The 17,674-nt window shown below is 35.0% G+C and overlaps 2 protein-coding genes across 2 annotated transcripts in view; one reads left to right on the top strand and one right to left on the bottom strand.

The window, feature by feature from the left end:
• The window catches only part of LOC148952104 (protein croquemort-like), a 127,321-nt gene that overhangs the window by 88,117 nt on the left and 21,530 nt on the right, over positions 1 to 17,674 (bottom strand). The window lies entirely within an intron of this gene.
• Positions 15,599 to 15,991, top strand: LOC148952105 (SCAN domain-containing protein 3-like). The gene has a single exon (XM_089089135.1). It carries the CDS (start codon positions 15,599 to 15,601, stop codon positions 15,989 to 15,991), a length of 393 nt encoding a protein of 130 aa, XP_088945261.1.

The raw sequence follows: 17,674 nt of genomic DNA, 5'->3' as shown, positions 1-17,674 counted from the left end.
TTCGTGGTAACGAACTGTAAGTAAGGAGCGACCCGGCTCAATGGTAACCGAAACTCTAGAAAACGGGTTTTTGATACAAATAGATATATCAAAAGAATCAGATTTTAATGCTGATTTCAAATATATAACTTTCATCAAGTGTAGTGCTACCCATCAAAAGTTACGTGCCTGAGAAAATTTGGCTGATTTTCAAAAAAAGGGAGAAAGACCCCCTAAAAGTCATTGAACCTTAATAAAAATCACACCATCATATTCAGCGTACAAGAGAACCCTACTGTAAAGGTTTCAAGCTCCTATCTACAAAAATGTGGATTTTCGCATTTTTTGCCAGAAGAAAGATCAGGAATGCGTGTTTGTTTGTTTGTTTTTTTTGTTTTTTTTTTCCCAGGGGTGATCGTATAGATCCATTGATCCTATAAGAACATGATAGGTCTATTTGAGACGGAGACGAGACTTTAAAGTTCCATTGTAAATTGACCAAAAAAAATTTATTGAAGCTAGGCCCCCTCCCACGCTTATTTTTTTCCCAAAGTCACCAGATCAAAATTTTGAGATAGCCATTTTGTTCAGCATGGTCGAAAATATGATAAATATGTCTTTTAGGATGACTTAATCCCCGAAGTACCCAGTGGGTGGGCTAAATGTTTTGAACTTTACCAATTTTAAAAATTTATCTGGGTTTTTGGATATTTTTCAATATTTTTTCTGTTGTTTTTTTGTGGGTTTTGGGTTGGTAAGGTGGGGGCGGGGGGTATGTTGGCGGATCTGTTCAAGAAGGAAGTTTTCATGGGGGAATGGAAATTGCCATGAAGGGGGCGCCCGACTTGCCAGCATTATTTATTGGTTATTGGGAAGTATACAACCATTTTCAGGAAGGATTTTTTCTAGAGGGGGGGCTAGAGGAGGGAGTTACTCTGGAGAATATGTCCGTAGAGGATGTTTCTTTGGGGTAAGGGACATTTCTATGAAGGGGGCGCCGGATTTCCAAGCATTATTTAAAAAACGATCAGAAATTAAATAAAAAATACAAGTTTTTTCAACTGAAATGTTAGAAGGAATATTAGAACTTAAAACGAACAGAAATTATAACGTATGTGAGGGGGTTCTCCCCAAGTCAATACCTCGCTCTTTACGCTACAGTTTTTTTTAGTGATTTCAAAAGAGCTATCTATTCTAATTAAACGGCCTTTGTGATTCAGGGGTTTGTGAATAAAATTTTTTTTCACTTTTAACGCGAAGAGCGTGGTATTGACTAAGGGGAGAACCCCTTCATATACGTAATAACATATACGTAATAAAAAAAACAATAAAAAAACAAGCGATACGGCTCAATAGTAATCGAAACTTTTAAAAACGGAATTTTGATGTCAATAAATGTATCAAAAGAATGTGTTTATAATGCTGATTCTAAATATATAAATTTTATTAAGTTTAGTATTACTCATCAAAGGCTACGAGCCTGAGAAAATTTACTCGATTTTTTTAAGAGGGGGGAAACGTCCCCTACAAGTAAAAGAATTTTAATTAAAATCACACCGTCAGATTCAGCGTATCAGAAAACCCTATTACATAGGTTTCAAGCTCATATCTGCAAAAATCTGCAACTTTGTATTTTTCGCCAGAAGAAAAATATACGAATATAGAAGTTAGTTACGCAAGTTAATTTGTAAAGACATCCATTTAGCAAAAGAAAAGTAAAATTTTTATGCAAATAAAAGCTGCATTAACTAAAAAACGATCAGAAATTAAATAAGAAAAACAAGTTTTTTAAACTGAAAGTAAGGAGCGACATTAAAACTTAAAACGAACAGAAATTATTCCGTATATGAAAGGGGCTGTCCCCTCTACAACGCCTCGCTCTTTACGCTAAAGTTTGACTCTGTCTCACACATTTATTTTATAAAACAATAAAAAACTTTCGCGTACAGAGTGCGGTGTGGCGGCGGGGACAGTCCCTTTCATATATGGCCGCCTTTCTGGTCGTTTTAAGTTTTAATGTCGCTCCTTACTTTCAGTTTAAAAAAATTGTTTTTTTTTATTTAATTCTTTCAAAAGGACTAAAATTTGCCATGGCTCAAACACACGTAAATACATAAGAAATTATTACGGGCGTGGTATCTGCTATTTTTAGCTCTCATGGTGAAGTCGAAAATCCAGACCTACTCAGAAGTGAAATTATAAAGAGTATTTTTGGTTATAGGCTATCTTTGTCACTTTCAACTCAATCAAATGAAGAAATTAAAATCCTCCGAAACTTAAAAAAGACCAAAACACAGTGATTACGAGAGCGGACAAAGGAAACACAGTTGCAATTATGAATTCTGCGTATTATGAATTAAAATTTAACACCCTTTTAATGGAAAAAAATATTTACAAAGAAATAAAAATTGATCCCACGGACAAATACACACAGCAGTTGAGAAAATAACTAGGAATTTTAAAAGATGCTAGACTTATTACCCCTAAAAATGTACAGAAAATTTTACCCCAAATTTTTCCTTCAAATGATGGGCTTATCCATGGGCAGTTTCTTGTCTCCTTATTCGGAAAATTTTTACATAAATTTCATTGAACAATCTGTTTTGAATAGTTTCAACTTAAAACACTCTATCTACTTTCATTTCGTTGATGATATCCTTTCTGTTTAGGAACATTGTCAAGACTCCCGAATTGATTTTTTGGTACATTTGAACTTTTTTTATTCGATTCTCCAGTTCACAATCGAACTCGAAGATACAGGTAAGCTGTCTTTCTTGGATGTTTTGATTATAAAAACTATTCCTAGCCTTGAATTTTCTATATATAAAAAGCCGACTCATAATAATTGATATCTACATTTCTCTTCCCATAACCCTCCTTCTGTGAAAAGAGGGGTAATAATCTCTTTAGTCGACAGAGTTTTAAAACTTTGTTCCCGTAATCATATAAATTCTGAATTAAACTATGTCGAGGATATTCTTTTCTGCAACGGTTACCCAATCAAACTTATTGAAAATATCATAGATAGACGATTAAAAAAGATAAAAGAACAAAATAAGGAGCTTGTCCCCCTTGATTCAGTTACCCCGGCAATTGAGAAAAAAACTTTCATCGCTTTACCATACATCCCGAAACTTGGCAATAAACTTGGAAAATTTAAAAAAATAATCTCTGTTTCTTTCAAAACCGAACAAAAACTTGAACACTTTTTCAACTCAGGAAAGGATAAAACTGACCTTGTACTGGGTAGTGGTTTCTACAGAATCCCATGATCTTGTGGGAAATTTTACATTGGTAGGACCCACCAACAACTAGGTGAACGTTTGCATGAGCACAGAATTTCAATAGATAAGTCCCTGAGATTAAAAAATAACAATGCCAACTTTGATTCGGCATTGGCTTCGCATATTTTCGTAAATCCAACCCATCTGATTCTTTTTGTCGAGGCAACCTTAATATCAACTGTAAATGGCCTATCACAAACTTTTAAAGAGGTAATTGAGATAAAAAAATACATGAACCAAAATTTAGCAATAAATATTGACACTTGAGATATTTCATCAAACCCAATATTCTACATTTTAATTTTGAAGGACTCAATCAATATTTTCACCCGGTATAACTTAAAAGAACCTATTTGCATATCTAATGAAAACCAAAATTGTAGACCAGCTAAAACTATCGCAAGGCAAAGGATTCTTGCTCAATCATCTTGGTAAATTCTTTTTCATTGATTCCTGCCTGGTTTTTATTTAGTGTCTGTTCTGTCTTTGTCAGGTAAACTTCGAAAGGTTAGATTTTATTTTTAATTTTTTCTTTCTTTTTCTTCTTTTTTGTTTAGCACTGAGGACGACTTGGCAGAGGTCTTCTTATCTCTTCTTCTATTTCACAGCAGGCGGGCTTTTCAGTAGATACTATTTAGCCCTTTTCCTTTTGCTTCACTCTGTGGGCTACAGAGCTACTGGCTTGGTTGCCTCTCATTTATTAGATATTCTCGGATATCTTTCAGTAGATCTTTTGACTCAAGAAGTTCGAATACAAGATGATAGATATTGATATCTGTGTTATGTTTGCAGGAATAGTCGGCTAGGCTCGTGGCTGTTAGTGAGATTTTGTGGTGTTTGAAGCACTTTAACAGTTTACAATGCAAGGTATGCTGTGCAGACGTCAGCATATTACATTCAAATAGACAGTGGTCAATTGTTTCATTATTCATAATACAATACCTGCAAAGAGGGGACAGGGGAACTGAACCACTTGAATTAGGAAACTGATACGAGAATGCAAGAAAGTTTAGTCCATTTGTTCCAGAATGAATTCTATGATAAATTTTAGAAAAATACTTATTGGGAAAGGGGGAAAGAGTAGGATTTTTCTTATTAAACATAATATCTGATAGTCTCCATCGGTAATTATCTCTAATGGGGATTGGTCTCCCGCTTGGCTGGTCAATATTTATAGCATTTTTTGCTATTTCATCAACCTGATGATTACCACTTATACCAGAGTGGCTAGGAATATACTGAAGATAAGTTCTTATGCCCCTTGAAGCAAGATTATCTATAATACTAACACAATGATAAGTGTCAATATCCAGCTTATACTGGGGAGCTGAAGACAGCAACTCAAGACTTGGTAAAGAGTCAGAACAAATAATGATATTATTTGAATTAGTAATCAAAGGTTTATTTTCCATAAGGTGTTCTAATGCCATGATTATGGCATTTAACTCTGCAGACATTGTAGATACATTATTATACAATCTCTCACCCATTGCAATTTTCAGGTGAGGAAGGAAAGCACCACTTGCTACCTTCTCATTCATTTTGGACCCATCAACAAAGATTTGGAAATGGTTTTTATAAGTAATTGTATTAAGTTCAGCGAATTTCTTCTGGACAAAACCAATGGGAGTTAAACCATTATTCCACTTGCAAAATTAGGTACTAACCGTGTGAACTTGCCAATTCAATGAAGAGAATTGGGGGAAAGCAGGTGTAATAGATTTTATGAGTATAAGAACTTTCTTCCGATTGCCGGTATACTTTTCAATAATGACTCAATAGATGGTTGAATTTCTTAGCCAATTATGTAGGGTGTGTGAGCTATTTGATTCAATTTTTGTAAGATGTTTTATCAAGAGAAAGGTGCGTCTTTCCCTTCTTGTTGTTAATCCACTCTCCATAAGCAGAAACCTGGTGTTTGTGGGTATCCTGAGACCAAATATGAGACGTATTATACCGTTTAGTATTGTTTCAATTTTATGCATCAGGGTCTTTGCACATGCACCATAGACGATGAGCCCATAGGCAATATGGGGTCTTATATGTTATTTATAAAACTGGAGTAAGGTTTTCTCCATACAGCTCCAGGGTGTGGAAAGAAGTCTTTTTAGTATACTTGTTTTTCTATTGAATTTTTTTGTTGAGTTTGAAATGTGGAGGTTGAAATTAAGTTTTTGATCAATCATGAGACCTAGGTAATTAATATGATTATCTTCTCGAATAGTTGCTCCATTTATAGTAAGTCTTAAATTAACAAGATTTCGCTTTCAGTGAAATTGAACTATTTTTGACTTGGTAGGTGCAATGAGTAAATCTGAATGTTGAGAAAATTTTTCAAATTGGAAAAGTGACTTTTGCAGCTTTGACTTTTCAATCTCAAAGGTGTTGCCAGATGACCATAGTACCAGATCATCAGCATATTTCAGATTCGTGTGGGGGAGGTTCATGTCCCAGAGATATAGGGCAAAGAGGAGGCAGCTGAGGACTGCTCCCTGAGGAAGGCCTTTGGTTATTATCATTTGGAGTAAAGAGGCTGAACCTATACAAACACTGAAACATTGTAATTCTGTGAAAGGTTTTACAAGAGATGATAGCTTGGGGGTAGCCGAAGGTTTTCAAGTTTGTTTAAAAAGATTTGGTGGTTTACATTATCATATGCCCCTTCAAAATCTAGGGAATCTGCAACTGGGATATTATTTTTTTAGAATGATTCACTTATTGTATTTCCTAACAATATGAAAGCATCTGTTGAGGAATGGTGTTTCGTGAAGCCAGTTTGAGTGTGAGCGATCATATCATTTTTTTCAACAAACCAGAGGAGTCGGTAATAGATCATTTTCTCCATTATTTTCCCCATCACAGGAGTAATCATTATAGTCCTTTAGGACTTCTGGTTATTTTGTTTTTGTTTTTCTTTGTGAGTCGTAGGATGCATAATAATTCTCAGATATCGAAGAGCGTAGATGAAGTCCAAGCACGATTTTAAACAATTAGAATTTTCCGTTTTTATGAATTGGTGAGATTCTTTATCCATGTAGAGCGTATGTTGTCATAGCTACCACTAGTTTTGGTCCTAATATGATGTATTACATTATTCATTTCCTGGATTGAAAATAGGCTGGTTATATACTCGGATCCTGGGCGAGGTTGGTAACTTGGGTTCATAGGAATTGGGAGCATTTTGCTACAATTATTTGATGTTAGCTTATTAATAAAAAGAGTGGCAAATAGCTTAGCTTTTTCATTATTATTGTCATAATGGGTATTATTATATATAAGCTCATACAGGAGTGGAGTGGGTGAAGTCTTTTTCCCACAGATGTGGCTTATGACTTTTAATATAATTGGCTCATGTGTTTCTCTGGAGAGATCATTTGCAAAATTATTTCAGTAGTTATAATTAGCATTTATTGTGGTCTTTTTTAGATTAGATTCTGCTTGTAATTTTCTTAAATATGTAGTAGGTGATGTTTTTTTTAAGAATGTTCTCCTAGCTGCCTTTTTTGTTCTCCAATTATTTTGGCACTCATTTGTCCGCCATGGTTTGGGAATATGTTTACGGGAGGTTTTCCTGGGTGTTGTCCTGGGGATAGAATGATTAGCTGTATTTATTAGTAAAGATGCCAAAACTTCAGCATGTGTGTCCACTTTTGCGTTTGAAATGCATGAATTTTGGGTGAAACTTGCAATTTTATTATTTTGCTTATTTTGGAATATAGACCAATTTGGTTTAGTGTTTATATATTTGGAGTTATGTGATAGGTTTTCATCAGGCTCGTTTAGGGAAAAAACTATGGCAAAGGGGTCAGTACATACACTATCAATTTTATTTATATACATTTTATTTAGAATATTTAATGACAAAATTTATAGGTCAATTGTAGAGAAACTTCCACTTTTGGGGTTGAAATATGTATTCAGGTTTGGAGGGGTAGCAACAGCTAATTCAATATTATTTGAAGTCATACGCTCAATGAACTTACCAGCTTTATTTACTGGTTTATTACCCCACAAAAGGCTATGGGCATTGAAGCCTCTACAAATATTGATATTTTTCAACATATTAAAATTATTTATATAGCTGAAGAAATCCTTGGCGTCTCTAGTTTGGCCATTAGGGTTATAAAAGCTTCTTATGTAAGTTTTTGTATTATTCAGCCAAACACTGATACCAATTGTATCAAAATCATTTGAAAAATCATTAAAATAGATGCCAAGGAATTTTATTTTATCATTAATCAAACAACCTGCATCACCTTATTTTGTCTATGGTAATCTATTCTTGCTTAGAGTAGTGTATTCCAGCGACTGATTTTGTTAGTGGTTAGTTAAATAAATTTCCTAGAGACAAGTAACAATAATGGACTTATTATTCATAAAAGATATTAGTTCATTTAACTTATTTTCTGTAAGTGATCTTACGTTCCACTGGAGAATTGATATGTGTTGTGTTGCTGATTTATTTTTCATTTGACTGTGTATCAAGGATCAGCTGTGGTAATAGTAAAGCAAGATCTTCTTTTGCTTGAAAGAGCGTAGCATTAGTGATGTAGATATTTGACAATTAAGCTTTGATTTTTGTTTTCAATTATTTTTATACATTCATGGCCTGAACTGCATTACAGTTTAGAGTGAATAAGCATATATTTGGGGATTGCATGTTTAGTTGTGCATCCTGTTTGTCAGTTAAGGGATTAATTCCTGGCAGTGTTTCTGGTTTGTTTCTTCTTGGGAGAGGGTACCAGGCCGACCTCATCTCACTAGACAAGGAGGCTTGTTGGCTTGGTGATTCATTCTGATAGAGATGTGAGCTAGGGGGCTTAAAGGATGGTGTTTTGTAAGGGGTACTTGATGCATTGGGAGTGTTTGACTTGGGAGTTTTATTTGATTTCCTTATAGGTTTTATTTGGTGTGGTTGGACAGCACTTGCTTCCATAGCTGCAAAAGGGTATGGAATGGCCTTCTCTGTTGCTATTTGGAGTGTTAGTGCTCTTTTCTTATATGCAGGGCATTGTGATTTATTGGTGGATTCATGTGGGCCTTTACAATTGATACATGTAGGCTGAGTATTGTTGCAAGTTGTCAACTCTTTAGGATGGGAGCCTTTACAATTACTACAAGCTAAGAGAATTTCATTGCATTTATTTGTTGTGTGTTCTAGTTTCAGACACTTCTGACACTGGATAGGCTTTGGCTTCTATTCCGTGTGCGGTTCAATTTGCCCAAATAGGAATAACTTTTCTGGGATATTAATTTTTTCCTTCAGTGTAAATAGGAAAGATCTACTTGTTTTTAATCCATTAGAGTTGGGTTTACCCAGTTGAGTGACATCTTCTACAGGGATTGTGTTATCAGCCCTATCTGAGAGCACTCCTGAATTGGTATTTCTAGGGGAACATTAAATACAACTATTTCTGTTGGGGATTGTTTTGGGTTCCATTTAGATGAATTAACTGGGGTGTTCAGAAGAGATTTTAGATTTAAAATTATATCTGCTGATTTCTGATCTTGGATAGCTATAATCAAGGATCCATCACGTTGAATGTTAAGAGAAAACATTGATTTTAACATTTTGAAAATTGCAACCCTAATTGTAGTAATCTTTATTTCAAAGGGGTTATTAGGAGAAATTTTGAGGTAAATTCATAAGTTTTGGGAAGGTGAATCTTGGACTGGGGGAGGGGAAATACTTTTGATTGGGGACATTTTTTTTTCTTTTTTTTTGAGCTCCTAGAAAGGACCTCTTGAAACCCATTATCATCAATTGACATTGGCTCCAACACTGATCATTGTCCTATTCTCAGAATTTGAGCTTTCATGTGAGCTTTGGGATAGAGAGCTTGACCAGCCAAGATGGGGCAAAAATGGATCAATTTCATTAGTATTTGGGGTGGGATCCGGACTTTTTTTTAGGGGGAGTTCTTTGCATTGCCTATTGGAATAAGCTTTAAGCTAAACAGGAAAGGATAATACTATGATACCAGACCGTCTGCACTCTACTGTATGCAAAACTTCACCATCCACAAAAGAAACACCACAGTATGGCCCTGAGGAGGATTTTGAGCACGATTGGTTCGGTACAACTACTGATAAATCGAGACAATAATTCACAAGAAATTTATTTTTAAATTTCTTAAAGTGATGTTGTTGGGTTGAGAGGTCCTTGTCAAAATATTTGCTTATTTCTTCTTCTTCATGGTTCGCCACTGGCCGACAAAATCCTCGTTTTTTCACCCTTTTTGATTTTATTTTTCATTTTGTTAGTTTCTGTCCTCTCTGAGTTTCATTTGTTATATTGTCGTGCAGTTTGTTGAACAAATAAAGGTGATGAAGATGTTTGCGTTACAGCTTGACAAAAGCACGGATGTGTCAGGTGAAGCCCAGGTGATCGTCTTTGTCCGATATCAAGACTGTTCTGACATAAAAGAAAATATTCTGTTTTGTCAAAACCTACAGTCAAGAACAACAGGAGAAGAACTAGTCAAGGTGATTGACAAATTATTCGCAGAAAGGGGCATCTCGTGGGACTGGTGTGTATCAATTTGCAGTGATGGGTCTGCCACCCTAACAGCGAAGAATAATGGGCTCATGGCCTGGATAAGGAAGAAAAATCCAAAGGTGGAGTGGTTGCACTGCATCATCCACAGGAAAGCTCTTGCATTGAAAAGGATGAATGAACATCTCAACGCACAAGACCCTCAACGAGGCTGTAAAAGTGATCAACGTCATCAAAGCCCTACAACTGAACTCAAGACTGTTCAAGTTGCTCTGCCAAGAGATGGGTTCGGAGCAACAACGTTTACTTCTGCACACAGAAGTTCGCTGGTTGTCTCATGGGAAGATATTATACAGACTTTTCGAGCTTCAACAAGAAGTTCATATGATTCTCCTGGAGCAAAAGTCTGCATTCAGTTCACTTTTTGAAAGCCTGGACTGGGTCTGCAGGCTGGCCTATCTTGCGGATGTTTTCGACAAACTAAATGACTTGAATCTCTCAATAGTAGTCATTCAGTTGCTAACAGCCGAACATCTAAAATAGATTAAATATATAACGGAAACTAAGGATTATAAGTTGACGGAATTTAAATTATATTGTGAAAGTTATTGAATTTATTCGAACTTGCATTTCAAATGTGCAGAATTCAAGCTGTTAACATATTGATTGCGACTATGCGTTTGATTGATTAAGCCTTTGCTTGGGGTGCCTAGTGTTTATGACGAGTGGATTTACGATTTTCTAAGTGGTACTTCGGATTTTTTTTTCTATTTGAAATTTGGATTATTTGGAGCAGTTTTTATGAAGAGGGGTGTTAGCCGTGCCCGGTGGCTTAGCAAATTGCACGTAACGGACCCATGTGAATAAAAATTGGTCCTTAATGAGGAAAGCAGATAATTAAATTTAATTTTTTTGTCTGAAAATAATCATGGGACGTATAAGAAAGCAATCTCGTAATATTTGAGATGATAGAGAAAACACTCGGAGGGGAGAAGGGGAATATGATCTTAACGTTACTGCTAGTAACACTGATTCTACTAATAAATTCACGATGTCAGCAATTGCAGAGAGTCTAAATACTGTTATCAGTTTGGTAATAGAAAATGGAAAAAAGCTAGATTCTTTAGAAAATAAGATTAAGGGAATTGAAGATAAAGTGGCAAATTTGGAGATATCACATGCAGGATTTGCAAGGCAGCTGACTGAAAATCATGAGCGAGTGAGGCAGCTTGAGTAAGTCAAAGAATCTCTAAAGAATCAAGTAAAAGTAATTTCTGATGACTGTATAGCTCAGAGTAAAGAATCAAATAACTTGAGTATGAGATTGGCCAGGCTAGAGTTTGAAAAACTGAAAAAGAATATTATTGTATGGAATATCTCTTGTGAATCTGAACAAAATGCGAAGAATATCTTCAAAAGTATTCTTACAGAAGGACTCGAAATGGCTCCAGTCCCACCATTCAAGGTAACCCAAGTGAGTGAGCAACAGAAATTTATTCGTGTTGAAGTATCCAATAAAAAATCGAAAATTGATATTTTGAAAAATGCCCAGAAATTAAAAGGTAAAGCAGTGTCGTCGTTCCATGATATCTACCTCAGTGATGATGTCCCAGCTAAAGTTCGCAAAGCAAGAAATGATTTGTTGATTAAAAGGGGGAAACTACGCATATTAGGAATAGATGCTTGGATCTCGAAAACTTTTCCGCCTGTGTTACTTTTCAATCACCCCAATGGGACACGTGCTAAATACTCACTGGACGATTTGATTCCTGAACTTGATTATTCACCGAATAGTTATCCACGCTGTAACCAACATAGCTGCAATTAATGTAGCTTACAAGGAAAAATAGTTGTTTGAATTCAAGTTTCCATTGGTTAGGGAGTATCTGGTGATTAATTTGTGATAGATAGAAATTTTGGCGGGAAATTGAAGGAGTTCATAGTTGATGGTTCATATAGTTCATAGTTGATTGTTTTAGCGTAAAAAAAATGTAAATATATGAGAAGGCACCCAATATGCAAGGTACCCTTTTGAGTCATTGTTGTTTTTTGTTTTGTTTTTTTAATATTTATTTATTCTTTTTCTGCTGTTGGTATTTTTTTATCTTATTATTATTATTGGTGTTGTTATTGTTATTGGGCAGCATGTAATAAATTTATATTTAGAATGTATTGAATTGTGTCCCCTGTGGAGTTGTACTCAAATTTGTCTATTTGACTTTGATGTTGGATGAAAGATTGGAGTCTCCTCCAGGACATATTAATGTATTGCTGGAAAATAAGAAGGTAAATTTTGAAAGCAGGTATAATAAAATTTTTGATGGAAGTGGTGGGCCTGGCGGTTATTATAGGTTGGAGTTTGAAGATTCTAAATATTTATTTGTAAACCAAATGCAGATGGCATGTAGTAATGTTTCGGATAGATTTAATGTGTTCCATTTGAATTGCCAAGGATTGAATTCAAGTTTAGATTTTATAAATGAAATTTGCGGTTTATCTATTTTTCAGGTAATTGGACTGACTGAAACTTGGTTAAATGACCATAATTCGGAACTTATACATATTTCAGGATATAATCTTTACACGAAAAATCGTCAACTTTGCCGACACGGGGGACTTGCAGCGTATGTACGTTCTGACATACGGGTAAGTGTCCGAGAGGATATTTTAATATATAAAGAAATGGTTTTGGAGTCTAATACTTTGCAGTTAGAGCTGTCTGGACGTTGTGGTTATGTTCTGATTGTATATAGGCCACCGTCAGGATCCCTTATTTAGTTATATGAATTGCTTGAAGAACAATTGGAAAAAAATCCTACATCGAAGTCCTATTTCTATAATGGAAAATTTCAACATTGATCTATTGGATAATGGATCAAATACAGACCAATTTTTAAACTTGATGATTTCATTTGGTTCTATCCCTGCTATTAATATTAGTACTCGTGTTACTAGGACGTCATCAAAATGTCTGGATAACACATTTTCAAATTATATGTCTGGTAGTCCGAGTGTTCTTATAAGTAATACTTCTGACCATCTTGGTGTATTTGCAAGTTACTCGGTATGTGTTGATAATAAAAAGTCCAAAAAGATGAGCAGTCTCAATCTGAGGATGTTACTCGATAAAGATTCACTTCTGAAATGTAGAAATGAGCTAGCCAATAAGGATTGGAATACAGAGTGTTCAGTCTCTGCGCATATTGACTCTAAGTTTAGAGTCTTTTACCAAATAATTAAGCCATCCCTGGAAAAATAATCTAAGAATATTAACAACAATAGAAGAAAACCTTCAAAGAAGCCTTAGATTACTCCGAGTTTATTGAGATCGATAAATAAGAAGAATAATTTGTGAGAAAAAGGTACGTCATCCCTGTGATATAAATGAGCGAATTTATAAGAGTTATCGTAATGCCCTAAACAGACTCCTGCAAAGAGCTAGACAAGATTATTATAAAATAGAATTTGAAAAAGCATCTGGAAATCCGTCAAAAACTTGGAATGTGACAAGAAGCACTTTAGGACACTCATCTGGACGAATCTCTCAGGAAATATTCCACAAAGATGGAACCAGTCTTACAAATTCAGAGGAAATTTGTGAAGAATTTGCTAACCATTTTTCGACAGTTGGAGAGATAGTGAAAGAGTCGATTATAAGCAAACCAGCCGACCAGGCTTTTCAAAATTACCTTCCTAAGAAGTTGGAAATCTCTTTAAATCTACTCACAGTTCAAGAATCTGAAGTTCGAAAAATTGTTTATGGTATGAAAGGTACCGCTTCTGGCTCTGATATTGTTTCAATTTGAGTAATGAAAAGATTTTGGGAAGTGATTGCTCAAACTTGTTTCATTAATTAATCAGTGTCTAAAAGAGGGAGTGTTTCCGAGTTGTTTTAAATCAGCGAAAGTAATACCAATACATAAAGGAGGGAATACTGGTGATGTTGAAAATTATAGACCAATTTTGATTTTACCCATTATGTCTAGGATACTAGAAAAATGCTTTTCGGTCAGAATTTATCAGTATCTGGAAGACCAGAGAATATTTACTCCTACACAATTTGGATTCTGTCAAGATCGCACTACTGAGCAAGCAAACATACATTTGACTAGCATTATTAATATGGCGTTAGATAATGGATATAAAGTGGCAACTGTATTTTTAGATATTGTAAAGGCTTATGATATGGTCAGTCATGATATTCTGTTAATGAAGTGTGAAATTTATGGGATTAGGGGTCCAGCTCTTTCGTTTTTACGTTCTTTTTTGTCTTGTAGAAAACAATATGTTCAAATCGGTAATATGGGTTCCCATGAAAATTGTATTGAGTGTGGAGTTCCACAGGGTTTGGTACTTGGACCCTTATTATTTTTAATTTTTGTGAATGATCTTCCACAGTCTCTAAGTAAACTGGAAACAAGAATGAGTGAGATCGTCAAAAAAGATAGCGCAGCTAAAGTGCCTATGTTTGCTGATGATACTTCTTTAGTGGTGATCGCAAAGCCAGAGAGATTGCTCCTAGACAGTGTACGAGAATCGCTAAATGAGGTTTCAAGATGGCTGAGAGTGAATCAGCTAAAGGTGAACCCTTCTAAGAGTAATTTTCTTATATTTTCGAGGACATCAAATTATTATCCATGGATACAGCATATAGCATATGAAGATGATACGATTGCTCGTCAAGAGGCAGTAAAGTATCTTGGCATTATTATATATGAGACTCTCAGTTTCCGATCCCATATTGAAACTTTATCCCGGATTCTATCGCGTAATTTGGGGATGATTCGTAAACTTAAATATATGTTTCCAACTAGTATACTTAGGCTTCTCTATTTTTCGTTAATCCATCCCTATATTTTGTATTGTTTTTCTGTATGCATGGGTACATTTTCTTCAATTTTTAATCCTGTGTGAATTATCCAAAACAAGTCTATTACAGTATTATCAGGAAAATCAGAAAGAGAATCAGTTCGAGAAGTCTATAGGGATCTTAGGATATTGCCAGCGGCGGGTCTTCATCATTTTTATATATTAGTGTTTATGTATAGATACAATATGAAGCAGCTGCTGGAGTGTTTTAACGGTTGGTTTTACAGCTGATGGAACATACATAACCAAAATACTAGGGGTAAAATGATTATTATACTCCACCTATAGTGTCTGCCAGGTCCACGTTTTCTTTTGTTATAAAAGGTATAAATTTATGGAATAATTTGGATAATGATATGAAGAAACTAGAAAATTTTAGTAGTTTTAAAGCAAAATTGAAAAAAAAATTATTAAGTAAGTATGAATTCTAGTTTTGTCTGTTTTAGAGGTGACTTGATTCCATTTCATTTAAATTAAGTTGTAATTTCTTGTTGGTTTGTGAGTGCAACCCAACAGCATGAATATTGTATGTAGTTGCTGTTACTGTAGTATTATTATTATTCTTTATTTATTTATTTTTCTCTCTTTTCTTTTCTCTCTTTTTGTCTTTCGTTCTTATTATAGTGAATTTAAATGACGTTATATGTATGTATTTGTTTTACCTGTTTCACCCCACATCAACCGTTTGGTTTTGGGTGAATCATATTGATTTTTGTATTTAAACTTTTTGTTAAAGTTAATTAAATAAATATATCACTATCACTATCAATGCAAGGTTTCCGGACGGACGAACTCTCCCTGAATTTGAAGATGCATGCTTTCGTCAAGAAATTGGAGTTCTGGCTTAAAAAGGCTCAAAGAAACAGCGTTAGTGTCTTATCGACCGTTGACAAGTTTGTGGACGACAGTGAAATTGATAACCTCAACACAATCTGTGATTGTATTCGGGAGCATCTGACTAAGTTGCGAGATGAACTTGTCATATTTCCCATCAATTATGACCCAAGATATAACCCAGGATTGGATCCAAAATCCATTTGTTGGGGACGTGACCTCAAGCTCCGGTCTTAATGACAAGCTTACAGAGAATCTGATCGAACTTGCCAGTGATCGCGCCTTAGAACTGAAATTCCAAAATGTAACTGTTTCCCAGTTTTGCTTAGAGGTGAAAGCAGAATACAAGGAACTAAGTGAAATTGCCACGTCTGTTTTGTTGCCATTCGGATCCACTTACCTTTGTGAAGTGATATTTTCGGCAATATCATTGATCAAAACCAAACACAGAAACAGACTGAGTGTACAAAATGACCTTATAATTGCCGTTAGTGACATCAAGCCAAGATTTGATAATATTTTAGCTTAATTTCCACCTCCACATTTCAAACACAATAAAAAAATGCTATAGAAAAGCAAATATACTAAAAAGACTTCTTTCAGCACCCTGGGGTTATAAGGAAAAAACCTTACTCCGGTTTTATAAATCACATATAAGACCCTATATTGACTATGGGCTCATCTTTTATGGTGTATGTGCACTGACCCAGATGCCAAAAATTGAAACAACACAAAAAGATATAATAAATCTCATATCTGGTCTTAGGAAACCCACAAGCACCAAGTTTTTGCTTATGGAGATTGGATTAACAACAATAAGGGAGAGACGTAGCTTTCTCTTGATAAAACATCTTACAAAAATTGAATCAAATAACTCACATGCTTTACATAACTGGTGAAGAAATCAAGTCATGTATAGAGGCATTGCAAATGAGTATGCCAATATTCAAAAGAAGTTCCCTGTACCTGCAAATTCTATTGCACCTACTTTCTCCCAATTCCCTCCAAGGAATTGGTCATTTCCCATAATAAATACTGAATTTTCAAAATGGAATAAAGATTTAACCCTCATTGCTTTTGTCCAGAAAAAATTTGCAGAACTTAATACAACTACCTATAAAAATCACTTTCAAATATTTGTTGATGGGTCAAAAATGAATGAGAAGGTTGCAAGTGGTGTTTTCCTTCCTCACCTGAACATTGCAATGGGTGAGAGATTATTTAATAATTTATCTATAATGTCTGCTGAGTTAAATGCCATAACCATGGCATTAGAACACCTTAAGCAAAACCAACCTTTTATTGAAAATTCGAACAATATTATCATCTATTCCTACTCTTTATCAAGCCTTGAGTTGCTGGCCTCAGCTCCACAATATAAGTTGGACATTGACACTTATCATTGTCTCAGTATTATTGATAATCTTGCTTCAAGTGGCATAAAAACTTATCTTCAGTATATTCCTAGCCACTCTGGCATAAGTGGCAATCATCAGGTTGATGAAATAGCTAAAAATGCTATAAATATTGACCAGCCAAGTGGGAGACCAATCCCAATTAGAGATATTCTCCGATGGAGGCTATCAGATATTAATTTTAATAAGATTAACCCTATCCTTTCCCCCTTTCCCAATAAGTATCTTTCTAAAATCTATCATAGAATTCGTTCTGGAACAAATGGACTAAATTTCCTTGCATTCTCATATAAGCTTTCTAATTCAAGTGGTTCAATTACCCAGTCCCCTCTTTGCAGGCATTGTAATATGAATAATGAAACAATTGACCATTGCCTATTTGAATGTAATATGCTGACGTCTGCACAACATGCCTTGCTTTGTAAACTGTTAAAATACTTCAAACACCACAAAATCTCACTATCAGCCAAGAGCCTAGCCAACTATACCTGCACACAGAGCACAGAAATCGATATCTGTCATCTTATATTTGAACTCCTTGAGTCAAAAGATCTACTGAAAGATATCTAATAAATAAGAGACAACCAAGACAGTAGCTCTGTAGCCCACAGAGTGAAGCAAAAAGAAGAGGGCTAAATAGTACCAACTGAATAGCCCGCCTGCTGCGAATTAGAAGAAGAAGAGCTAAAAAGCAGCCTCAAGTTTCTCATTGATTTTGTACGTACTTTTACACTTTTGTGCACTGTCATATATGACAGTAAATCTTGTGTTTTTGAAAATCTAATTTTAGTTAAGAA

The sequence above is a fragment of the Artemia sp. Qi Xiang Cuo genome, chromosome 5, assembly GCF_049724085.1.
Source record: "Artemia sp. Qi Xiang Cuo chromosome 5, ASM4972408v1, whole genome shotgun sequence".
NCBI lineage: Eukaryota > Metazoa > Arthropoda > Branchiopoda > Anostraca > Artemiidae > Artemia > Artemia sp. Qi Xiang Cuo.
The sequence above is the reverse complement of the archived record's forward strand: the minus strand, read 5'-3'. Positions and strand labels throughout refer to the sequence as shown.